Source organism: Dendrobates tinctorius, unplaced genomic scaffold, assembly GCF_039654945.1.
Source record: "Dendrobates tinctorius isolate UK_male_01 unplaced genomic scaffold, ASM3965494v1 ptg000060l, whole genome shotgun sequence".
Lineage (NCBI taxonomy): Eukaryota > Metazoa > Chordata > Amphibia > Anura > Dendrobatidae > Dendrobates > Dendrobates tinctorius.
The window spans coordinates 62,147,653-62,171,221 of record NW_027361728.1 but is presented as its reverse complement, the minus strand read 5'-3'; the positions used below and the strand labels follow the sequence as shown (position 1 = coordinate 62,171,221).

The following is a 23,569-nucleotide window of genomic DNA, read 5'->3' as shown; positions in this document are numbered from 1 at the left end:
CACTATTTGAAGTTTTCTGATTTTTAGATTTCGGTGCTCAGTACCGGACCGTGCAATGGGTCTTCTTCCTGTTTGTGATTCTCTGGTCCCTTCACTTTTTCAACGACCTGCCTCTTATGTTTGACTTCTCATCAGTGACCTGTCAATAACAGACAGGAGGCAAGCAGAGGGAACGCGGAATCAGACAGGGAGGAGAAAACCCAGTGCACAGTCCAGCCCCTTTGCATGAAAATATAAAATATAATTAGCAGAAAACTTCAATTGTAGCTTACAGAGAAGCTACAAAGTAAGTTTTGTAATGTCAGTGGGTCGCCCTCCCAGGGCTGTGGGGTACTCGGTACCGGGCCGGTATCAGTGGGATGTGTCACAGCATCGGTGACCCGGACCGTGGCCCTGGGCGCCCAAGTAATAGGAAGATGTGAATGGTGGAATGTAGTTAGATGAATAGTTCGTGACGCCACCTGTGATGTTCGGCAAGGGAGGTGTTAAGCCGACGCTGCAGACAGATCCTCCGGGACAGATGGCGTGGTGCAGCAATGATGTTATAGCCCTCCGCAGGCAGGGCTGTTGTCCCAGGACAGTGTAGATGTGGAAACACTTAGATGGTGTAGTGTTTGACGCAGGGGATGTAGCAGTGCCAGGCGGACGGACGCAGGAAGGAATGGAGGACACCAGGGCATGTAGTTCCAAAGCTTTACTCACAGTCTGTAGTGCCCACTTCTGTGCCGTGTCCTCCGGGTCAGGGACTCAGTCAATCTCCAGGCAAGATGGAATGCTCCCTTCCACACTCCGCCAACTTATGTGCCTTTTCTGAACGTCTCCTCTATAGCGCCTTTAAGTGTGAAGATCTCCTAGTACTGAGTTACACTGGAGTGCCTCCTGACAGATGTTCCCAAGAACTCCACCTGTACGGCAGACAGCTGTAGCCTGCTTCGGGGACTCTCCACTCCTGAGTCCCGGCTCTCTATCCGTGTTGCTGTTGTGCCCTCAAGTCTTAGATGGGAGTAGTGCATTTACAGCCCACTACTCCACCGGTGTCTGCTGCAGAACCATTAGTGTCCATACAACCTCGAGGACCGGGCCCTGGCCATGCGCTTAGAACTTCTAGGCAGGGTTCTTCCTCTAACCCACGTCCTCTGTGTTCCCTTTCACTCCTACGTTCCGTACTTGTCTTTCTCTCCTGTGGAAGCTCAGGCTTCAGTTCAATGTCTTTCTCCTTCTTTCCTTTCCCGTGCCAGCTGGCTCAGATCACTGAGGCAGCTGCAGCACTCCTTCCTCCATCCCTCTTCCAGGGATCTCCTTTCCTCACTCCTCTCTGAGTGACTTCCTCCCTGACTGACCTACTGACTGACCTGTAATCCTAAACCATCCCGCTCTTTTATGTATTCTAAACTCCACCCACCTCCCAGCACATTTAGTGTTCCAAGCAGGGAACCACCAAAGGTGCTCTGCTTCTCTATAAGCAAGGAGCCGCAATGTGGTTTTGCTGAACTACTCTGTTGTGTTGGGTGCGAGTGTTGGAGCATGGTCAGGAGCCTCCAATTTACCTGGATGGTGGGGCACCACACCTTAGGAGAAGGTTCAGTACCTCTGTGGCGACTGAGCCTCAGGGCGCCACATCAGCACCGGCGTCCTTGCACGATAACGCATACTCACCACCATGGCCACGCCATTTTAGTCACTGATGCAGCTTCGTTATCTTCGGGCGTGCCTGCTCCCCACATCTTAAAAGGGCAGCGCACTCACTTAAGAAAATGTCACCAGCGAAAAGCTGGGCGACATCAAGTATTTAAGGCACCCTCTCCTGTATCTGTCTTACCTAAATCTGATCCTGTCCGAACCTAGACTTGAACCTGTCCCACCTGTACCTCATCTTGATCTGCTTTGTTCCCATTTGTACCTCATGCCACTCCTGTCCAGTCTGAACTAGTCCCTGAGATCCTGTACCTGAAGTCCGACCTGTGTTCCTTAATCTGCCCTGTCTGTACCAGTTTCGTTATCAGTCCTGTCTGTTCCAGTTCCGGTATCCGTCCTGTCAACCTTCCCTTCATAGTTTAGCCCTGCTTCCCTGCCCCTTTGGGGTCAGCTGCTGCGACTTTCAGAGTCTTTCTTGGAGTGGTCCCTGCGTCCACCTGCAGCTTAAGTTTAACCACACAATCAGGAGATCTAGCAAATAACCAGGTGGTCGCTTAGTTATGCCCCTCCAGGCTCTTCCCAGTGGTACAGGCTCGCTCCAGCCTCCAGGCTCTTCCCGGTGGTACAGTCGCACAGGCTCTCTCCAGCCACCATTCTGTTCCCGGTGGTACAGTGGCACAGGCTCTCTCCAGACTCCAGGCTATCCCTGGTGGTACAGTGTCATAGGCTCTCTTCAGCCTCAAGACACTTCCCAGTGGTACAGGCTTTCTCCAGCCTCTAGGCTCTTCCCTGTGGTACAGTGGCACAGGTTCTCCCCAGCCTCCAGGCTATCCCTGGTGGTACAGATGGCTAGGCTCTTTCCAGCCTCCAGGCTCGCTCCAGCCTTCAGGCTCTCCCCATTGGTACAGATGACCAGGCTGTCTCCAGCCTCCAGGCTCTCCCCGGTGGTACAGCTGTGTCACAGGCTCTCCCCAGCCTCCAGGCTGTTCCTGGTGGTACAGTGGCACAGGCTCTCCCCAGCCTCCAGGCTGTCCCCGGTGGTACAGATGGCTAGACTCTCCAGCCTCCAGGCTCTCCCCGGTGGTACAGTGGCACAGGCTCTCTCCAGCCTCCAGGCTCTTCCCAGGGGTACAGCTGTGGCACTGGCTCTCTCCAGCCTCTAGGCTCTCCACATTGATACAGTGGCACAGGCTCTCTCCAGCCTCCAGACTCTCCCTGGTGGTACAGTGGTTCTACAACCATCAGTGTGACAAATTTCTTCACTAAATGTATCAATTTAACCGTATTACAGCACCATTACAGTCATGGATTTACTTTATATTACAAAATTGAGCTGATTTGGTTTTCTTTAATACTTAAAAAAAAAAAAAAAAATCACATACAGTATCTAACTAATACTGATGATATTTTGATATGTAGGATGGATATATAATTAATATAATGTATCGGCTGCAATTAAAAATATCATTTTTGCCTGTTTTCCACTGATGGTTTTCTGTGATGATGATGTTGTAGTGGCCAAATGAAAAAATGGTTGCACTCAATTGCATTAAGGCATATCAATGTGAAATACAAGAAGTGTGAATAGCGTAATGGCTTTTGAAATTTAGGAAAAACTCATGAGATGCTTAGCACAAAATTTGGCCAAAAAATGTGAGCCCATTCACCAACGTCAAGGTAATCTCATGATTGAATGGGTCCCTGACCTGACTGCCTAGTGTGAACACTTAAGGCCCCGTCACACATAGCAATCTCGCTAGCGAGATCGCTGCTGAGTCACAAGTTTTGTGACACAACAGCGATCTCACCAGCGAGATAGCTGTGTGTGACAGCGATCAGCGACCGGCCCCCCTGCCGGTATCGCTGATCGCTGCAAGAAACCTCTGGACATTTTTTGCGGCGCTGATCTCCCGCTGGGCAGCACGCATCGCTGCGTGTGACAGGCGGGAGACCAGCGATCAGCTGTAAAATAATAAAAAAAAATAAAAAATATTGTTTTATTCTCACCTTCCGACGTCCCGTACAGCCTTCCCGCCTCTCTCCACGCTCCGGTCCCAGTAATCCTTTGCAAGAATCACTGCGAGACTTCGCGATCCTGCGAGAACGGACGTCACCGCGGTAATTCTCGCAAAGGATTACTGGGACCGGAGCGTGGAAAGAGGCGGGAATGCTGCGCAGGACGTCGGAAGGTGAGAATAACAATATTTTTTATTTTAATTCTATTTTTGACATGGATCCATGGCATCAGCGCTAACGAACACAGCGATGCCGCACGCTCGGCATCGCTGTGCTTATCGCTGGTGAAGCTGTCTGTTTGACAGCTCACCAGCGATCACATAGCGACTTACCAGTGATCCTGACACGTTGATATCGTTGTCGGGATCGCTGGTAAGTCGCTATGTGTGACTCCAGCTTTACCTCTGGCTAATAACGTGGTAAAACCTATATTTATAAGAAGGTTGGAACCAAATGTGATTGGATGGAATTAAAATCACAGAATGGTGAAGGGAGGCGTGCTCAGTCAGAAAGCTAGCATACAAATTACAGAAAAACTGATGGCACATCAAGAACTAGTCTGCACATTGACATGCCTTAAAGCAACTGAGTGCAACCATTTCTTCATTTTGATATGTAAGTTGTTTTTTGGTATGCACTTGTTCAGATTAGTTCTAGATGTGCCATCAGTTTTTCTGTAATTTAGATGTTGTAGTAGCTACACACACTGTCCTGGGTGAGAAATCAGTTCATATCGCGCTCCATTATTAATTGTTCTGCGTCAGAAATGTCATGACCTATGTATGGCCAGCTTTGTACATATCTCCTATGTAGCTCCTTACTTCATCTGGTAATATAACGATGTTTCATATAGGCTCTCAAATTTCATAGGTTTATGAAGTATATCTAATTGGAAACATATATGTGTCCTCTGCAGGTATGCTTTGTAAAAGACACTGAGCAGATGGGAGCATTCCATAAATCATATAGTAGCCCCCTTTTTAACCAATTATTCATATCTATCTCCCCCGCTGCTGCTGAGAAAGAGATCTGCTTCCTTTACTGTTCATTTTTGAATGTCATTTCAAAGGAATAGATGTGAACTCACAATAAATGTGAAAGTCTTGTGTGACAAAGGCGGCTGGTACCATTGCTTTTGTTCTTTATAACATATTAAATCGACATGCCATAAATGTCCTGAGCCTAGCTACTCTCTGAGCACCATTTTTCTTGAGCTAAGGCTGGACTTGACCTCTCATTGCTCTAGTGAATGGCTGAAATGGTCCATAGATGAAAAAAACATATATGACCTATACTTTTCCAATCAGCTTTTGGAGGGGCTTTTGCAGAGGGCGCTAGTTTTACATTTTTAGAACCTCTAAGGGACCTGACCTATTGACAGGTTCCCATCAAGGCTGTACTACAGAAAATGAGAATCCGATGACTCTTGTAAGAAAAGGAACCTCAAAGCCCCTTACGGAGAAAAATAGAGAATGAAGGAGGAAGAAAGGCAAAACAATAGTCTCATACCAAAGGCAATCCAATCCATTGTCTGCAACATTTACACTTGTTAGGAATTGAACCATTTCAAACTTTGTATTATGCTTTAGGCAATTGGGTCAGTCGTTCCCGAAGCGAGCAATGCAAGTGTTGTGTTGTGAAGCTGAATCACAAGTGGCCGCCACCTTACCTGACATCTCTGCCTCCTGTATAAATAAAGCCATAGCTGAGCTGTAGAAAAGAACGAGCGCCAAATATTTTGTATCCGGCGTTGAAGTAAAGGCTAATTTATATTTTATTTTCTTAACAAGGCGACATGTTCTCTCATTACATTACACAAATTCTTCCATTTACTAAAAGGTCAAAATCATTAACTTGAAAGGTAGAGATTAGGAAATCAGATCTAACCGCCATGTATTTCCCATACTCCTGAACAAATATGTACCTTTGATTTACTGTATTGCTGATTAGTTTAGTCTGTATTTTTATCTTTTACAAGGTTAGTACCTTCCTGTGCCTTTACCAAACAAACCTGCTGGAACTTAGTATTCTGATAAGAATGGCTGTGGGATTGTATCTTGTGGGGGCAGGATATCTTTAAATATTTTATTGATACTTTCGAATCGGAGCCTTTTACATGGGACAGTGATTGAATAGATGATTGTTCGTGCAAACATTACTTCCCATCCATTGGCCTACGTAAACATGTCTGCCTGTCAAATGGCAAAATAAACAAACACTTGTTTGATGGCATCTTATGTGGATGTTAATATAATTGTCTGTTGGCAGCACATCACCTTCATCATTGCTGAGGCTGTGTTGAGCAGACAATACCACTAGCGATCATTCCGTTACATACAATGCCGATGATTGCTCTATGTACATGTAGTTAAATGAGTGCCGATTGATTTAGTTTATGGTTGATTGGTTTTCACTCCTGGCGGAAAATCTGGCTGTGTGAATTTGTGAGCAGGCCAGAGTGGTAGTCATGGCGAGGAGCTGCTACGTCGCCACACCCTGGCACCCCACAAAGGAAGCAAAAAGTCCCGTCTGTCGTATATAATGTGTATCATGTAGAGCACTCACATTAGATTTCAGGGCTCCTTCAGATTCTGCAATCCCAGCTCCGGATTCACGGTCCACATAAACAACTCCATGCTCAAGTGTAAGGGGGTGAGATATAATGTTCTTCTTGCTTCCCTGGGTCCTCTAATTGCCTTTGATTTGTTAATATGTACATGTTGCTAATATTGATAATGTATAGGTTGAATGCTTGCGGTACTGCTACATATAAAGATGTATTACTGCTCACTTTATTGCTACTGCCACATACATATGTGTTACCCATGCTTTAGAGTCTGCGTTCCTTAGAGCTACACTGTATATAATATAATGTGATGTATATTGATGTTCATGAGTAGTATAGGATAAGTAAGTGCATCCTTTTGGGGACATTAGAGGAGGGCACTTTAGTACATAGTTCTTCTACATAGGGTAAGTATAGCTCTGTTGTGGGCCACTAGATGGGGGCATACTAGTGTGCTTTATAGGTATAGATGATAGGATGTTTATAGAGGATTAATTGTAGGAGGGTCTGCCGGGTAGTAAGAGGGAAGCTTGTAGGAAGTTAAGCCAGATGGGGCCAGGGTGACCTAGTGTCCATATGGACTATAGGCCCGACAGCTTGGTAGCCACATAACGTTGAATCGCTACAGCCCATGTTACCCACGGCCACTGTGTGTCATAGCAGTGGGCCAGAACAAGAAAGGAAAGATGTGGCGACTCATTGCCTGGGCAGATGCTTTTAGGGCAGGAGTCTGTTGGACTGAGGAGATGGAAGAAGTTGGAGTTTCGACGAGATCGGTACAGACGGGCCGGATGCTTTACCAGAGGCAACCAAACCTGGTGACTAATGATTTTGAGTCTAGGGCGAAACAGGCAGAAGGAATTGTCATCATGGCGAGGTCAGGCCAGGAAGGAACTGGGGAGCAGTCTAGGACGGTTCGGTCTGGGCGTGTATTGCACAGAAGCGACAACCAGAAAGGGAAAGATGAGGAAACCAGTAATTGTCACGATGTACCAACTGTGGATGTAACGTGTGAAGTACTCAGTAAAGAAAATGTTAAAGTTAACTTGGACTGTATCTCCTTTGCTGGGGGTCACATGAATGAGAGACCGTCGTCACCTGGGAAGTGCCCAGATGAAGCTGAATCTGGATATACAGGTATGCTGAAGAGAAGAGTACAGTGTTCTGTAGGGGAAGGACTGGACATAAATATTGCGGTTGTTCAGGTCACGACTACAGTCCTGTCCCTCCCTTAGACATGCTCAACAGTTCAACTTTACTTGAAAACAGTGTTTTTCTTACAGAGGTAGTGCAGTTCACATACATGGTCATTCCTTGGACTCTCCCTGCCTTCTCTGACACAGCTTTCATCCTGAAGGCACTTGTATCCTTGTCCCTTCCGAACAATCTCTGTCTCTTCTGCAGCGTCTATGCCCCTAGGTCCACCACCTTCCTCCCCTTTCCCTTGTTCGGTTTAAATAGGAAAAGGTAAAAGGCGTGCTCAGCTCTGCCTAGTCCCAGTCGTAGGCCCCGGATCCTCTCTGAAATGGTTACTTCTTAAGATGGTGACCAGTCGCATGCTGCTCAGCCTGCGATTCCTTCTTGCCTTAGCAACTTCACTCCCATGGCTATCTTTCTGCTCTGTCTCACTGCTGCATCACTACTCCCCACTAAACAGGAAGTCTCACACTATAATAGCTCACTGCTCTGTACTATACCCATCTGTAAAGGCCCCGTCACACTAAGCGACTTACCAGCGATCCCGACACCGATATCAAAGTGTCAGGATCGCTAGTAAGTCGCTATGTGATCGCTGGTGAGCTGTCACACAGACAGCTTCACCAGCGATCATCACAGCGATGCCGAGCGCCCGGCATCGCTTGCCATCCCTGTAAAAAATAGAATCAAAATAAAAAATATAGTTATTCTCACCTTCCGACGTCCCGTTCAGCCATCCTGCCTCTCTCCACGCTCCGGTCCCAGTGATCCTTTGCGAGAATGACCGTGAGATGTCACGGTCTCAAGGGATAACAAAGTCTCGCGGTCATTCGTGCAAAGGATCACTGGGACCGGAGCGTGGAGAGAGGCAGGATGGCTGAACAGGACGTCGGAAGGTGAGAATAACTATATTTTTTATTTTTTTATTATTTTTTACACCTGATCGCTGGTCTCCCGCCTGTCACACGCAGCGATGCGTGCTGGCCAGCGGGAGACCAGCGACCAAAGAAATGTCCAGAGGTTTCTTCCAGCGATCAGCAATACCGGCAGGGGGGCCGCTCGCTGATCGCTGTCACACACAGCGATCTCGCTGGTGAGATCGCTGTTACGTCACAAAACTTGTGACTCAGCAGCGATCTCGCTACCAAGATCGCTTAGTGTGACGGGGCCTTAACTCCTTCAAGTCTGGAAAACCCCTTACTCTGACTATGCTTATCCTGGCACTTTCATTCCCTATCTCTAGTGTGCCCCACTAATCTATTCCCACTATTGTCCTATGCTAATGCTACCCTTCTATTCTATCCCTAATCCTATACAAAATACATGTAAAGTACATACACATTAGAATAACAGTAAATGAATACATTAACTGTTAGGAACGGCGGAACGCACTAAATAAAATAATAAAGTGCGTTCGCCGCTCGTGGTCCACCATGCAGTAGGTGGTATAACTGCTGCTAAGTGGTGGCAGACAAGCAATATGGCGGTATGATGCACACGGGTTCAACTTCACCCGGAGTGCGCAGAGCGGCCTCTGTTCACACACAGAGGTGCCGCAACAAAAAACATACAAAACGCTGAACCTGTTAGTGACACAGGCTTCAGGTAGATGCACACACGGTATCTGGTCACAGGAGCAGGACCCAAGACAGAGGAGCTGCATCCCTCTAGACCTACCGTGTGTGCGGCATCGCTTCTGCGAATGCCAAGGAGGGCTGCAACTGCAGCACAGCGTAGGACACTGCCGCTCAATGACAAAGCCAGAAAGCAAGCGCGATATCGGACGCTAGCGGTGTGGTGACCACAGTGGCTTAAGGCTTGCCACTGACTGGCGCTGACTGCTAAACTAATTCCCTATCCACATGCGTATTATCAGAGGGAAAGGGTTTCAAATGAGTCAGTCACCATAATCATGCATCCGTCACCATTCACACATAGCAAGTATAGTCTATACTAGCGCATGGCGGAACGGCCATGCACACTTTTTATAGTAGCCGGGACCTTCCGGAAGCTTCCAGATCTCCGAGATGGACCAATGAGATCTGGAGCAGGACCTGAGCACATGACTCCCGATCTCCAATGGAAGATCGTCTCGTGAGCATGCCCAGAAGGAGCACAGAGGAACTTAGTCTCTGGAGCGGTCTGCTGCAAAGTAATCTTCTCTGCAGTAGATGGGCAGCAGGAGACCGCAGAATGTGAGGCTCTGGATTCCTGCAGAGCAGATGCAGAAACCAGACGCCTAACATTAACAGTCATAAACTCTATGGAACCGCACGTATTTAATGTGAACACTTTTCAAAGAGGGGGAAGCATATGATGGCCTCTGTTATCCCCCTTACAAATTTACCCCATACATAGGATATAAATTATAAGTTCATTACAAATACATACCTCATGTACGTGATTATATGCATTTGCGAAAACATCACAAAAGTTAACATTACCAAAGCAGAGACTTGTAGAGGGGAAGGAAAAATAAAAACAGGACCTGTCTCCTGTGTGTGTTTACGAAGACTGATACAGCCACACATTGCTCAAACAACCCCACATGAGATCTAGATGCTTCGAACATACCTCCCCCCTCTACACAGATTCCCATCCTTTCATGCATTTGCCTGAAAATGGCAGTATTACACAAATTGTGTAGAGTTTTCCAAATTTTACAGTCTTCAGTGGGGAAAAAAGTGGCAAGATCAGTCAACAAAACCCTGTATCTAAATGCGAGTTTTGAGATCTGGACATGGCCTGCCACTCCATATTATCCTTTTTCCAAACACCAAGTGGCACATTTATAAAAACTCCCTAAGGGTGTTTGCACAATTTAAGTATTTGCTGCAGACATTTCTGCAGGAAAAAGGTAGCATAAAAAAAACCCGCTCGTTGTTTATGCTGTGTTTTTGCATGTATTTTTTATGTGTTTTTAATACGTTTTTTTCTTTTTGTTTTTTCTTTAAAATGGTTTAAAAACGCTGCAAAAACACAAAGAATTGACATGCTGCAGATTTGAAATATTTTCAAATCTTCATGGAAAAAATAAGCAGCAAGCGCATGAGATTTCAGAAATCTCATTCACTTTTGATGGGACAGTAAAATCCTGTATTTTTCGCAAGAAAAAAAGTGAAGTAGAACATACCCTAAGGCCGGGGTCACACTTGCAAGTGTGATGTGAGAAACTCGCATCAATGCTCGGGACCGGAGTGTGCGGCTGCATGTATTTGTATGCAGCCGCACACTGCGGTCCCGAGTGCTGGCGGCAGTGCCGGGTATTGATGCGAGAGACTCACGCGAGTTTCTTTCATCACACTCGCAAGTGTGACCCCGGCCTTAAAGGAGTTTTCACAGGAAGAAAGTTCATTTTAATTACTAGGTCTTGGAATAATAATACTTTTCACAATTGGATGTGTTATAAAAATGTCCTTGTGCTGAAATAATGTCAGAAATGTGCCCCTGCTATGTACTGTGTAATGGCTACGTTTCAGCATGCTGGGATCTAAGGTGTAATGTTTCTCCTTGTGGAGAGTGACAAGCCTGGCATGTCAGAGTGAGGAGACTTATGCGCCATGTATTCTCCAAATCAGATGTCATACTCTGAGAATATTATTTACTTAAAATGCTTGTTGGACTATTTCTCTACCCCATTCCCAATGGCATATATATACACTTATCTCGCTTCACTTTCTTGTAAACCCTACAGTTGGATATCCTGGACTAAATTAAAAGCATGTAGTAATGCTTAGACTGGAATTTACCTCTTAATTACATATGACTGATTGCGATTAAATCTATAGATACATTTTATAGCATGTTTTCTATAATGTTACACATTTCCACATTTATTACCCTATTTCATTTATGTGAAGAATTAACTTGAATAAACATTAAAAAAGAAGTTAAATTCATGGAAACACATAAATGCATCAATGCCTCATTGAAGTCTCTTTTGTACATTGAATATTTGATTTAAATAGTGTGGAAAAACAATCCCCTGTCTTCATCCTACATGCTATTTTGGCACTAAATCTGATAGCAGAGGGAAAGCATATGGATGGTGTGGGCCAAGACCTTCAGTGTAGAGGGTACGGCCTGACCGACTGGTCATTGATCATGTCCCCCACACGAAAATACTCTCTAATCTGCTGTTATAAATGCAAATACTTTTGTTTATTTGGCAGAGAGTCGGTTCACATAAAAACATGGACATTTACCGCATAAACTATAACTGGTACATGTTCTCTCTGTGAAAAGCACAAATGATTTACCTATGGGTCAAATGGATATCTGAATGACTGATTTTCTTTCTGACCTTATAGTGTAATTTTTCGGAACTAGACAACCTCACTTTCTATACTGTTTTTGGGACAATCACTATGCTCTTTTTTTCTTAATTGAAATGTTCTATTCTCTTAATGACACTTTAGCCGTGCTACGGCTTAAACACAAGGGCTCAAATTATACAGTTTCATTAACGTTTATAGAAACGGGTTGCACAAATTTTCCCTGCTCTTGCCACACTCAGTTGTTGAAGGGAATCTTTCGACAGGTTTTTGCCACCTAATCTGAGAGCAGCATGATATAGGGGCAAAGACCCTGATTCCAGTGATGTGTCATTTACCGAGCTGCTTAGTGTAGTTTTCATAAAGTTACTGTTATCAGCGAGAGATTATTTTTAGAAGACTAGTAAACCTGCTGCCATGTAGTCCTCCATATTTATGAGCTCTGTATTACCCTGCTCACCCCACTGCTTGGCAGCTTTCTGCCAATGGACTATGTACAATAAAAGCTGTCAGTCAGTGGTGTGGGTGGGAATATACAGAGCTCGGCATTCAGAGAACTAGGGTCTCTGTCCCAGATGGGGTAGAAAAATCTGATGACAGATTCCCTTTAAGATGGATGTCAGAAACTGTCCTCTGGTATTACTTTGGTCACCATTCGCTTCTCTAAGTCGCCTTAAGGTAGTTCATGTTGTGCATCACCCATTTAGTGTCAATCAATACGTTACACTTGTTTTACAAATTCAGTCATCAGGCCCTAGCCTGTAGTTTTGGCACGACTTGCTGACATGTGACCATTGCAGTCCTAGAGGAGTAGTGATAAAAGTAGCTTTACATAGCAAACAAAACCAGGTGGTCGGCACTGCCATATGGATCAAATGGAGACTTAAAACCTCACCAAAAATTAAAATATATTTATTAAGGACAGCATACCATACCAGGTGTAACGCCAGCGTCCCTGCACGCTGCTTCCCTCCCCCCCTTGGAAAGGACGCCAACATACCACCGTTGCTGCCCAGCCGTGTCCTTTGTGTCCAGGGCCTGGCCACACTGCACAAGTCTACTGGTAGTGCACTTATGGTGCCCACGTATTCCCTGACTTTTAAAGAGATAGCATGTGCACACCTGATGTGTCCTCAGCCAATAGCTGGGAGGCATTTAGTACTTAAGGCACTTTCACCTGCTGGAAGGTGCCTGAGCAACATTAGTATTTAGTTAGTCTTCAAGCTGCTAAGTCCGTTGTCAGGTCTCTGTTTCTGTATGTGTTCTGTACTCAGAACCTGAACCTGTCCTGTCTTTTTGAACCTGCCTAGTCTGAACAGATAGGCATTTAGGATGAAAATTACTTTGTATTTTAGACCAAACACCTATATGGAAAACCTCATCATCTGAACAAGCCGCTTTGCGATTGTCATGAGATTTTCCTATTTTCTTTTCAGGGTGAGAAGGGCCGGCATGTGAATCAGTTATAACACGTGGCTGGGGTCGTGCGGCCAGCGTGTAACTATCTTACGTCTCAGCTGAGTTCCTGATATTGTGATATGGAAAAAAATAACCAGGCTGTATATGATTGTATTAATAAATCACTCTGTAATGACTGTAGTCGCTGTGTTCCTCTTTCTCGGTTTGTATTCTCCCCAGGTTCTTCATTTCTTCCTTTATACTCTAAGCCGATTGAAAATATATTCAAAGTCATTTGCACTTCATGAATATACAAAACACTGATTCTGTATTCACGACATACCACTGACCAATATCCACGCAACCCTTTAAAAATGCAAAAGGACTTCATTCAAGTATTGCGTAACCAAAGGGCAGCTTTGAATATGTATTTTTCTGATGGCCCAGCGCAAGACTGTGGCGTAACCTTTAGATAATCCCGCACACTGTTGCCATGCAATGTTTTTCTCCAGCTGTCCTTATTAAATGGGATATACCGCACCCTGCAGCCATACTGAGAGGTCCTGAATAATCAGAACACTCCCTGTTTGCCAAGAACATTTTACAGAAAATGACATTTTTACATTCCCTCTAAGCTTCTTCTTAGTGGAGGAATGCCGCTATCTCTCTCGTATTTATAGGGCTGATTTGTTCACTTACTATTTTTGTGTGGTGCATGAGAAGTTTCTTTATGGCATTTCAGTAATGGTAAAAAAAAATACGATGACAAACTTGTAAAAGTATAGGCACTGACATTTTTATCACTTTATTTTCTCTATAACCCAGAATTGCCAGCAATGTATTCATTAAAAGTAAATCTTCTCTTCGGCTGCTCCGTAATGTTCTTTTTTTATTGTATGTTACCTCCACAGAAATGATTAGTCTTCACGCACGTCTCGAAGAATTCCAGATAGAAAGTCTTTCCCTCCGAAATCAAGTAAAAAATCTGCAGCCAATTGCTGAATCTGTCACGTTAACTTCAAAGCAGCTGCAGAACTCACGAGAAAAGGAAACTGAATTGAAAAACAAATGTCGTGAGTTGGAAAAGCAAATCTTAGGTAACATGATGCTTTGAAATTACAGTTGTCCAGCTGTGTCTGTTTCTAGATTCTGCTTCCGCTAAAATCTGTAAGTGCATCAGCTAATGTGCACCTAGCGGGAAGCGTCGTGGTACTATATACCATATATACTTGCGTATAACCCGAAACACAAAAAGAAAACACAGAATGACAAATGTGCAGAAATACCCTGCAGTAACAAATATGACAGTAATCAGCAAAAAAAGGATCGACTAAATACCCTGTATTTGTTGCCATCTTTTTACCAGAACTTGCTGATTCCTGTCATATTTGTTACTGCAGGGTATTTCTGCACATTTGTCATTCTGTGTTTTCTTTTTGTGCTTCAGTCAGTGGGTGGTGTGAACACTATCCGACCGACTTGTTCACATTTGTGCATGTCACGTGTTTTTAATCCCTTTTTTTCTTGCTTATGCATGGTTTGAGAGACCCCACCCCTCTCTTGTGTGACATGCACATAAAGAGCTGTCTTACACCACGTGCCCATACTAGGAAGCGCCTGTCTGAATCCTGTTCATTTAGACACTGTTCATATGTTCAGGTTTTAAATACATTAGATAGGGACTGCTCCATTAAGGGTTACCTTGACGAGGTGGAGTAGCTTGGTATACATTTTTTTTGCAAAAAAACGTATCGACTAAATACCCTGTATTTGTTGCCATCTTTTTACCAGAACTTGCTGATTACTGTCATATTTGTTACTGCAGGGTATTTCTGCACATTTGTCATTCTGTGTTTTCTTTTTGTGTTTCAGTCAGTGGGTGGTGTGAACACTCTCTGACTGACTTGTTCACATTTGTGCATGTCACATGCGTTTTTAATTGAGTATAAGCCGACCCAAGTATAAGCCGAGGCACCTACTTTTGCCACGGAAAACTGGGTAAGCTTATTGACTCAAGTATAAGCTGGGTATGCATTGTCCCCTCTTACCTCTCCTGGTATGCATGGCTCCCCCGTCCCTGTCATTGTATGCATGCCTCCCCATCCTTGTCATTGTATGCATGCCTCCCCAGTCCCATCCCTGTATGCATGGCTCCCCGGTCTGTCCTGCATGTGTGGCTCCCCCATCCAGTCTCTGTATGCATGGCTCCTTTTCCTCTATCCCTGTTTGCATGTTTCCTATTGAAAAAAAAACAAACATCCTACTCACCTACCTGCGCGCCCTGGGTGCTGGCAGTGCATCTCGTTCTGGCCGCCAGCGCCTGCAGCTCTTCCTGCCAGGCAGTTACGTGGCCCTACTCATTTAAGATAATGAATATGCTCTCCATGCCTATGGGAGTGGGGAGCAGTGCATATTCATTACCTTAGTAAGCGGGGCCATGTGACCGCTCGGCAGGAAGAGCTGCAGGCGTCGGCGGCCAGAATGAGATGCACTGCCAGCACCCATGGCGCACAGGTAGGTGAGTATGATGTGTGCTGAAAGCCGGCGGCTGTGACTGGCGCTGTGTGATATTACAGCAGCCGCACAGGTTTAAGCCACAGTCGCTGGCTCCTGCCTCTGTGACCCGCCGCTCCCACTCCCCTGCCGGCTTTCTGCGACAATGACTCGTGTATAAGCCGAGGGGGCGTTTTCAGCACAAAAAAAGTCCTGAAAAACTCGGATTATATACGATATGTGGGGTAATAAGACTGAAGACCGAGAAGCTGAGATAACCCATAGAGGACGGTCTCACAGACTTCATATTATACAGTATTACATTGTTGGATCCTACTGCATTATATTATTATTATTTATATAGCACCATTGATTCCATGGAAAGGGGTTACATCAAAATACAAATGTCACTTACAGTAGACAAACTAACAATGGTAGACTGGTACAGAGGGAAGAGGACCCTGCCCTTGTGGGCTTCCTTTCTACAGTTATATCAACATTTATTTAGTATGGCAACTTAGACTTTTTTCCATAATATCCAATTTTTCATGATCATATTTGCTATTCCATCTCCTACTACTGACTACAAATATAAAAGTATTCTCTCAACATAAGCTCAGAGACTTGCAGAGTAATGAGGTAAAGGGGTAGTCCGTTAATAAGAAGTTATCCAGTTATTGCCAGACCTGTTCACAGCAGAGCAGTGAATAGGGCAGTAGTGTACAAGCTGAAACGCCACTCCATTCATTGAGCATGGGACTGCCAGAGATAACCGAGTACAGCGCTCAACTATCTCCAGTAGTTGCATAGACGATCACTGAAGCGTCAAATCCAGTGCACTGCTACTCCCAGCAGTGGGACAATGTCTTATTACTGGATAACTCAAAAAAGCTTTAAGGGGTGGTCCAGGTGAGAGCAAAGTCTGCAGTCACTCTATATGGCTGCAGACTTCTAAAACGTGACAGCAGCCAATGTACATGTTGTTACAGTTCGCCGGTATGTGCAAGTGGCCACATGATCACTTGTATGCAATTTGAATATATTTGGTCACATGCCTTGTAGACGCGTTCGACTTCTCTCAATTCACTTCTATTGAGAGAATTCGGAGGAAACTAGTTAGCATATACGCGTATAAAAAAAAATCACAAACATGTAGTCAAGTGACCTGTCGCTCTTACTGACATTACCGGGGAATCATGACAGCAGACTCTAAAGCAGGGGTGGGGAATCCTTTTTCTGTCAAGGGCCATTTGGATATTTATACCATCCTTCGGGGGCCGTACAAATTCTGCCCACAAAGCACATCCTGACTCTGGCACTGGTGTCAGGACGTAATCTTTCATTGCATGCCCTTCAGTGTTCAGTAGTGAACACTGCGTGTGTGTGCTAAGAGAGCAAGAAGAAATTAATGAGCTGATGGCAACCAAAATACAGCTCCCTGCCCAAGAATGCGGTCCCTGAGAATCTGCCCAGGGGCCGGATAAAAGGTCATCGAGGGCCGTAAATGGCCCGGGGGCCTGAGGTTCCCCACCACTGCTCTAAAGGATCATTTACAGTGAAAGAGTATTGTGAATGGGCTTTCCTAGGAACACTCATTTCCCAATATTCATGTTCATTCATCGGGTAAAATGATCTTTTGTGCTGCACAAAAGATTAATGTTGTCGGCAGCACATCCTCTTGTGTACAAGGGAAATGTGCTGCCAAGAACAATGGCAAATTATGAGCACTAAACAATGTATTACATATCGTTCAGTGCACTTCTGAAGCCAGGTTGGCCTCTGTAAACTGCCTATTAAATGACCGCCGACCAGAAAGTTTGATGACGATCGGTGGTCATTTAACACTTTGCATTATGTAGTGTAAACAACCCTTAAGACTTTGTAGCTAGTGAGCAGGTGTGTTAGGGAGTTGGGTGCTCTTCCTCTTCTTCTGTATTGGTTAATCCAAAACGGCAAAGAAATATCGGTGATAACGTGACATGATTAGCTAATACAGCCAGCATAGTTTTGGGGTGTGTGGGGTCTACAGAAGAAATCATGTAATATTTGTGCAACTCTAGTGATAGAGGCAGTAACAGGATTAATATAAGTGTCCCTGGTGGTCTGTAGCAGAGAAGAGGTTACTACCAAAATCCATAGTGTTATAGGGCAATGACGGGGCTAGTGTCAGTATGTTTTGTGGCCTTGGCCAAATAAATGGTTATTGTTTGTAACCCTGGTGGTCTAGGGCAGAGAAGGGTCTGCATCACTGGATGTTTAGAACAAACAAAAGGTTAACGTTAAACATGTTGTGGTAGATCGGCTCACTCAGCTGCACACGGCGGTAGACAAAGGAACACTGTCTTTTTAAATCTCTCACTGGTTTATTAGAAGAGCTGCATAAACCAGTGCAGAGTCAGCAAAAATAATCATGGCCTTTGTGGCCTAAGGAAAACCAAAAGATAACATACAGCACAGTCGGTGTTTTTGCGGGGATCCGCCTGATCAGGAAAAAGGAACATACACTGGTTCAACTTCCTTGTCAGGACACAAAGCACTGGAGCGCCTCTCTCTGGGTCTACAAAAAAGGCTGACTGTTATGAATGGGAAACCGAGGAGGAAAAAAAGATAACAAGCTAAGTCTCAGAAAACCAGAGAAGTTAGTAACTATGTAGATTGCAGATCCCTGATCTTAACCGCACAACTAGCAGCAGTCGTGGAGCGTTCCTACATTGGTCCTACACGCCTCGTCACAACCGGAGAACTACACAAGCCTAAAGCAGATAAAGAGGAAAACTAACTGCCCCAGAGCAGACCCCAAAGGAAAGACAGCCCCCCACATGTATTGACGGTGAAACAAGATGAAAATACAAACAAATGCAGGAAAATAGCCTGAGCAAAAGATGGGGCCCGGCTAACTAAAAAGGACAGAAAAGGAAAGACACTGTCTGCAATCTGCCAAAAAAAACCCTACAAAAATATTGTCCGCTTAAACCAACCGCACTACCTCCTGTCACTACCAGAGGGAGAACGGAAGGGGAACTCTCAACTGGTGGAGCAGAAAATGAGTTCATGACAGTACCCCCCCTTGAGGAGGGGTCACCGAACCCTCATCCATGCCACCAGGCCGATCAGGATGGGCCCGGTGAAAAGCACGAACCAATTTATTGGCATGAATATCAGAGGCAGAGACCCAAGAATTATCCTCCTGGCCATAACCCTTCCATTTGACCAAATACTGGAGTCTCCGTCTAACCAAACGAGAATCCAATATTTTCTCTACCTCATATTCCACATTGCCTTTAACCAATACAGTATCAGGAGGTGCCGCCACAGGAACTACTGGCTCAACAAACCTCTTCAACAGTGACTTGTGAAATACGTTATGGATTTTGAACGTAACTGGAAGAACCAATCGAAAAGAAACAGGATTAAGAATTTCCAAAATCTTATAAGGTCCAAGAAATCTTGGCTTAAATTTTGGAGATGCAACCTTCATAGGAATATTCTTAGGCGACAGCCAAACCATATCACCCACTTTAAACCGGGGACCAATGGTCCTACGCCGGTTGGAAAAATGCTGGGCCTTTTCCTGAGAGAGTGACAACTTATCCACCACTTGGTCCTATATCTGCTGCATTCTCACAACCATAGTGTCCACACCTGGACAGGACGAAGATTCCACTTACCCTGAAGAGAATCGAGGATGAAACCCAAAATTACAGAAAAAGGGTGACATCAGAGTGGCAGAACTAGCTCTATTGTTCAGCGCAAATTCGGCCAAGGGCAAAAATGAGACCCAATCATCTTGATCAGCAGATATAAAACATCTTAAATAAGACTCCAGGGTCTGGTTTGTGCTCTCAGTCTGCCCATTGGTCTGGGGATGAAATGCGGAGGAGAAGGATAACTGAATTCCCAGATTGGAACAAAAGGCTTTCCAGAATCTGGAAACAAACTGGACCCCTCTATCGGACACAATGTTCTCAGGAATCCCGTGTAACCGGACCACCTGTTGTAAAAACAAGGGCACCAACTCAGCGGAAGATGGCAACTTTGGGAGTGGTACAAGATGGACCATCTTTGAAAATCTATCACAAATCACCCAGATAACAGTCATTCTCTGAGAGACAGGAAGATCAGAAATAAAATCCATTGAGATATGGGTCCATGGCCTCTTGGGCACTGGCAGGGGCATCAGCAACCCACTAGAACGAGAACAGGGTTTAGACCGAGAACAAGTCCCACGGGACTGTACAAAATTCCTGACATTACGAGATAAGGCAGGCCACCAAAACAACCGACTCACCAAAAATACCCAGATGACCAGCCAATGCGGAGCAATGGACTTCAGACATCACTCTCTTTCTCCACTGGTCAGGAACATACAATTTTCGCATAGGGCAACACTCAGGTTTATCCTCCTGAAATTCCTCCAGGGCGCGTCTCAAATCGGGCGAAATGGCAGAAAGAACTACCCCCTCACCTAGGATAGTAGTAGGCTCGGTCACATTAAGAGAATCAGCAAAGAAACTCCTATAAAGGGCATCTGCCTTAACATTCTTAGTGCCCGGAACAAAAGAGACCACAAAATTAAAACACGTGAAAAACAAGGCCCATCTAGCCTGTCTAGGATTCAAGCGTTTGGCCGATTCCAGATAAGTCAGATTCTTGTGATCGGTGAGGACCACAAATTGATGTCTAGCTCCCTCCAACCAATGTCTCCACTCCTCAAATTCCCATTTCATGGCCAACAATTCCCAATTCCCCACATCATAGTTGCGTTCAGATGGGGAAAACTTTTGAGTAAAGAAGGCACAGGGATTCATCTTAGAAGTCACAGAGTCTTTTTGGGACAACACAACTCCTGCACCAATCTCAGGAGCGTCCACCTCCACTTGAAATGGAAGTGAGACATCAGGTTGCCGTAAAACTGGAGCTGAAGTAAATCTCCGCTTAAGCTCCTGAAATGCTGAGACAGCCTCAGGAGACCAATTCAGCACATCAGCTCCCTTCTTGGTCAGATCAGTCAGTGGTTTGACAATACTAAAAAAATTACCTATAAATTTACGATAGAAATTAGAAAAACCCAAAAATTTCTGGAGGGCCTTCAAAGAAATAGGCTGAACCCAATCATAAATGGCCTGTACCTTGGCCGGATCCATTTCAATAGTCGATGGAGACAAGATAAATCCCAAAAATGAAATCCTCTGTACACCAAAGAGGCATTTCGATCCCTTAACAAACAGGGAATTCTCCCTCAAAATCCGGAACACAGTCCGGACATGTTCCACATGGGAATCCCAATCACTAGAAAAGATCAAAATATCATCCAGATAGATGATCAAAAACTTATCCACAAAGTCTCGGAAAATATCATTCATAAAGAATTGGAGGACAGAAGGGGCATTAGAGAGCCCAAAAGGCATCACCAGGTACTCAAAATGTCCCTCCGGAGTATTTAACGCCATCTTCCATTCATCCCCGTGCTTAATGCGAATAAGATTATACGCCCCTCTGAGGTCAAGCTTAGTAAACCAGCAGGCACTCTTAACTCTGGAGAATAAATCAGACATCAGAGGTAACGGTTACTGATATTTAACCGTCATCTTGTTAAGGGAACGATAATCAATACACCGTCTTAATGAACCATCTTTCTTGGCCACAAAAAAAAAACCAGAGCCTAACGGTGACGAGGATGGTCTAATATGACCCTTCTCCAACGACTCCTTAATATAGGATCGCATAGCATCATGTTCGGGTACAGATAAGTTGAAAAGCCAACCCTTGGGAAATTTACACCCAGGCATCAACTCAATTGCACAGTCATAACTCCTATGAGGAGGCAAAGACGCAGACTTAAGCCCCCGTTACACACTGCGATATCGCTAGCAATATTGCTGTAAAGTCACCGATTTAGTGACGTTGCAGCGATATTGCTAGCGATATCGCTGCATGTGATACTTACCTCCGACCGGCTCCCCCGCTGGTTATCGCTGATCGCGCGAGAAGCTCCTGGACCATTCCTGGTCCGTCACTTCCTGCGGCGCTTCTTGTGGCGCCGACGAGCGACGCGTGGAGCCGGGCGGGAGGACGCAGGATCGCCGCGTCTGACAGGTAAGTAGCGATCCCCGTCCCCAGCGATGTCGCTGGTGAGATCTGCCTGTGTGGCAGCTCTCTAGCGACCACCTAGCGATGCAACAGCGATCCTGACCGCGTCATATCGCTGGTCGGGATCGCTGGTGCATCGCTAGGTGTAACGGTACCCTTACTCTCACTAAAAACATCAGAGAAATCAGCCAGATAATCAGGATTATCATGAGACTGAGGAGAGGTGGAAAAAACAGGAGCGTCCCTAAAGGTACTGTCACACTTAGCGATTTACCAGCGATCCCGACCAGCGATATGACGCGGTCAGGATTGCTGGTACATCGCTAAGTGGACGCTAGTGAGCTGCCACACAGTCAGATCTCACCAGCGACATCGCTGGGGACGGGGGACGCTACTTACCTGTCACACTAGGCGATCCTGCGTCCTCCCGCCCGGCTCCACGCTCATCGCTCGTCTCTCCACAGGAAGCGCCGCAGGAAGCTGACAACGAGAAACAGTCCTGAACGTTCTCGCGAGATCAGCGATAACCAGCGGGGAGCCGGTCGTAGGTAAGTATCAGACACAGCGATATCGCTAGCAATATCACTATAACGTCACAAGTTATAGAGATATTGCTAGCGATATCGCTTAGTGTGACAGTACCTTTAGAACACACTGACAACCCCAACTCACCACAGACACAGATTTCCAATCCAAAACTGGGTTATGAGTTTGCAACCAGGGGAACCCCAGGACAATAGTATCATGCAAATTATGCAGCACCAAAAATTTACAATTTTCTTGGTGGTCTGGGGCAACCCGCATTATCACCTGGGTCCAAAACTGAGGTTTATTCTCCACCAAAGGAGTGGCATCAATACCCCTCAAAGGAATGGGCGTCTGCAGAGGCGTCATGGACAAACCACAACGTTTAGCAAAGTCCAAATCCCAGATTCAGAGCTTCTCCTGAATCCACAAAAGCCTTAGTGGAAAATGTGGACAAGGAGCAGATCAGAGTAATTGCCAAAGGAACTTAGGTTCTATACTGCCCACAGCAAATGTGTGTGCAAAACGTTTCTCTCGTTTATGGCAGACAGAAATAGTATGAGAGGCATCTCCACAGAAAAAACACAGCTTATTACGCCTTCTAAACTCCTGACGTTGCGCCCTAGACAAAACCCCATCACATTACATAGGTTCAGACATTTGTTCAAAAGGTGGCTGCGCCTCCCGTGTAGTTTTACATTCACGTAAACGCCGATCAACTTGAATGGCTAATGACATAGAGCCATCCAGACCAGAGGGAACAGGAACTCCCACCATAACATCTTTTACGGTCTCTGACAAACCTTTCCGAAAGAGAGCTGCCAATGCCAATTCCATGTAGTAAGGACCGCCCACTTTCGGAATTTTTGACAGTACAACTCTGCAGGATCCTGACCCTGGTTTAATGCCAACAGGGTTCTCTCAGCTTGATCAACGGCATTAGGTTCATCATACAACAACCCCAAGGCATGAAAAAATGCATCCACATTAGTCAGAATAGGATTTTCAGGTGTCAGAGAAAAAGCCCAATCTTGGGGATCGCCGCGCAGCAAGGAGACGACAATTTTAACCTGCTGCACAGAGCTCCCCGATGAGTTAGGCTTCAAAGCAAGAAATAATTTACAATTTTTCTTAAAATTCAGAAATTTAGACCGATCCCCAGAAAACACATCAGGAGTAGGAATCTTGGGTTCAGCAGCATGTGACTGAATAAGGTAGGCGGAAATTCCCTGTACTTCAGCAGCAAGCTGCTCCACATGATCAGACAGTTGCTTAATCTCCATTAGGAAAAAAATCCTCCTACGGCCCCAGAGAAAAGAGGAAAAAATACATGATTAAAAAAAAAAAATTCTGACACTTTTTTTTTTCTTTCTCT

The 23,569-nt window shown here is 45.2% G+C and overlaps 1 protein-coding gene across 2 annotated transcripts in view; it reads left to right on the top strand.

The window, feature by feature from the left end:
- The window catches only part of LEKR1 (leucine, glutamate and lysine rich 1), a 268,864-nt gene that overhangs the window by 142,425 nt on the left and 102,870 nt on the right, over positions 1-23,569 (top strand). For both annotated transcript variants that reach the window (XM_073579001.1, XM_073579000.1), the window contains exon 6: positions 13,998-14,183. In XM_073579001.1, the coding sequence (XP_073435102.1) occupies positions 13,998-14,183 (186 nt within the window). The remainder of the gene's footprint in view (positions 1-13,997; positions 14,184-23,569) is intronic.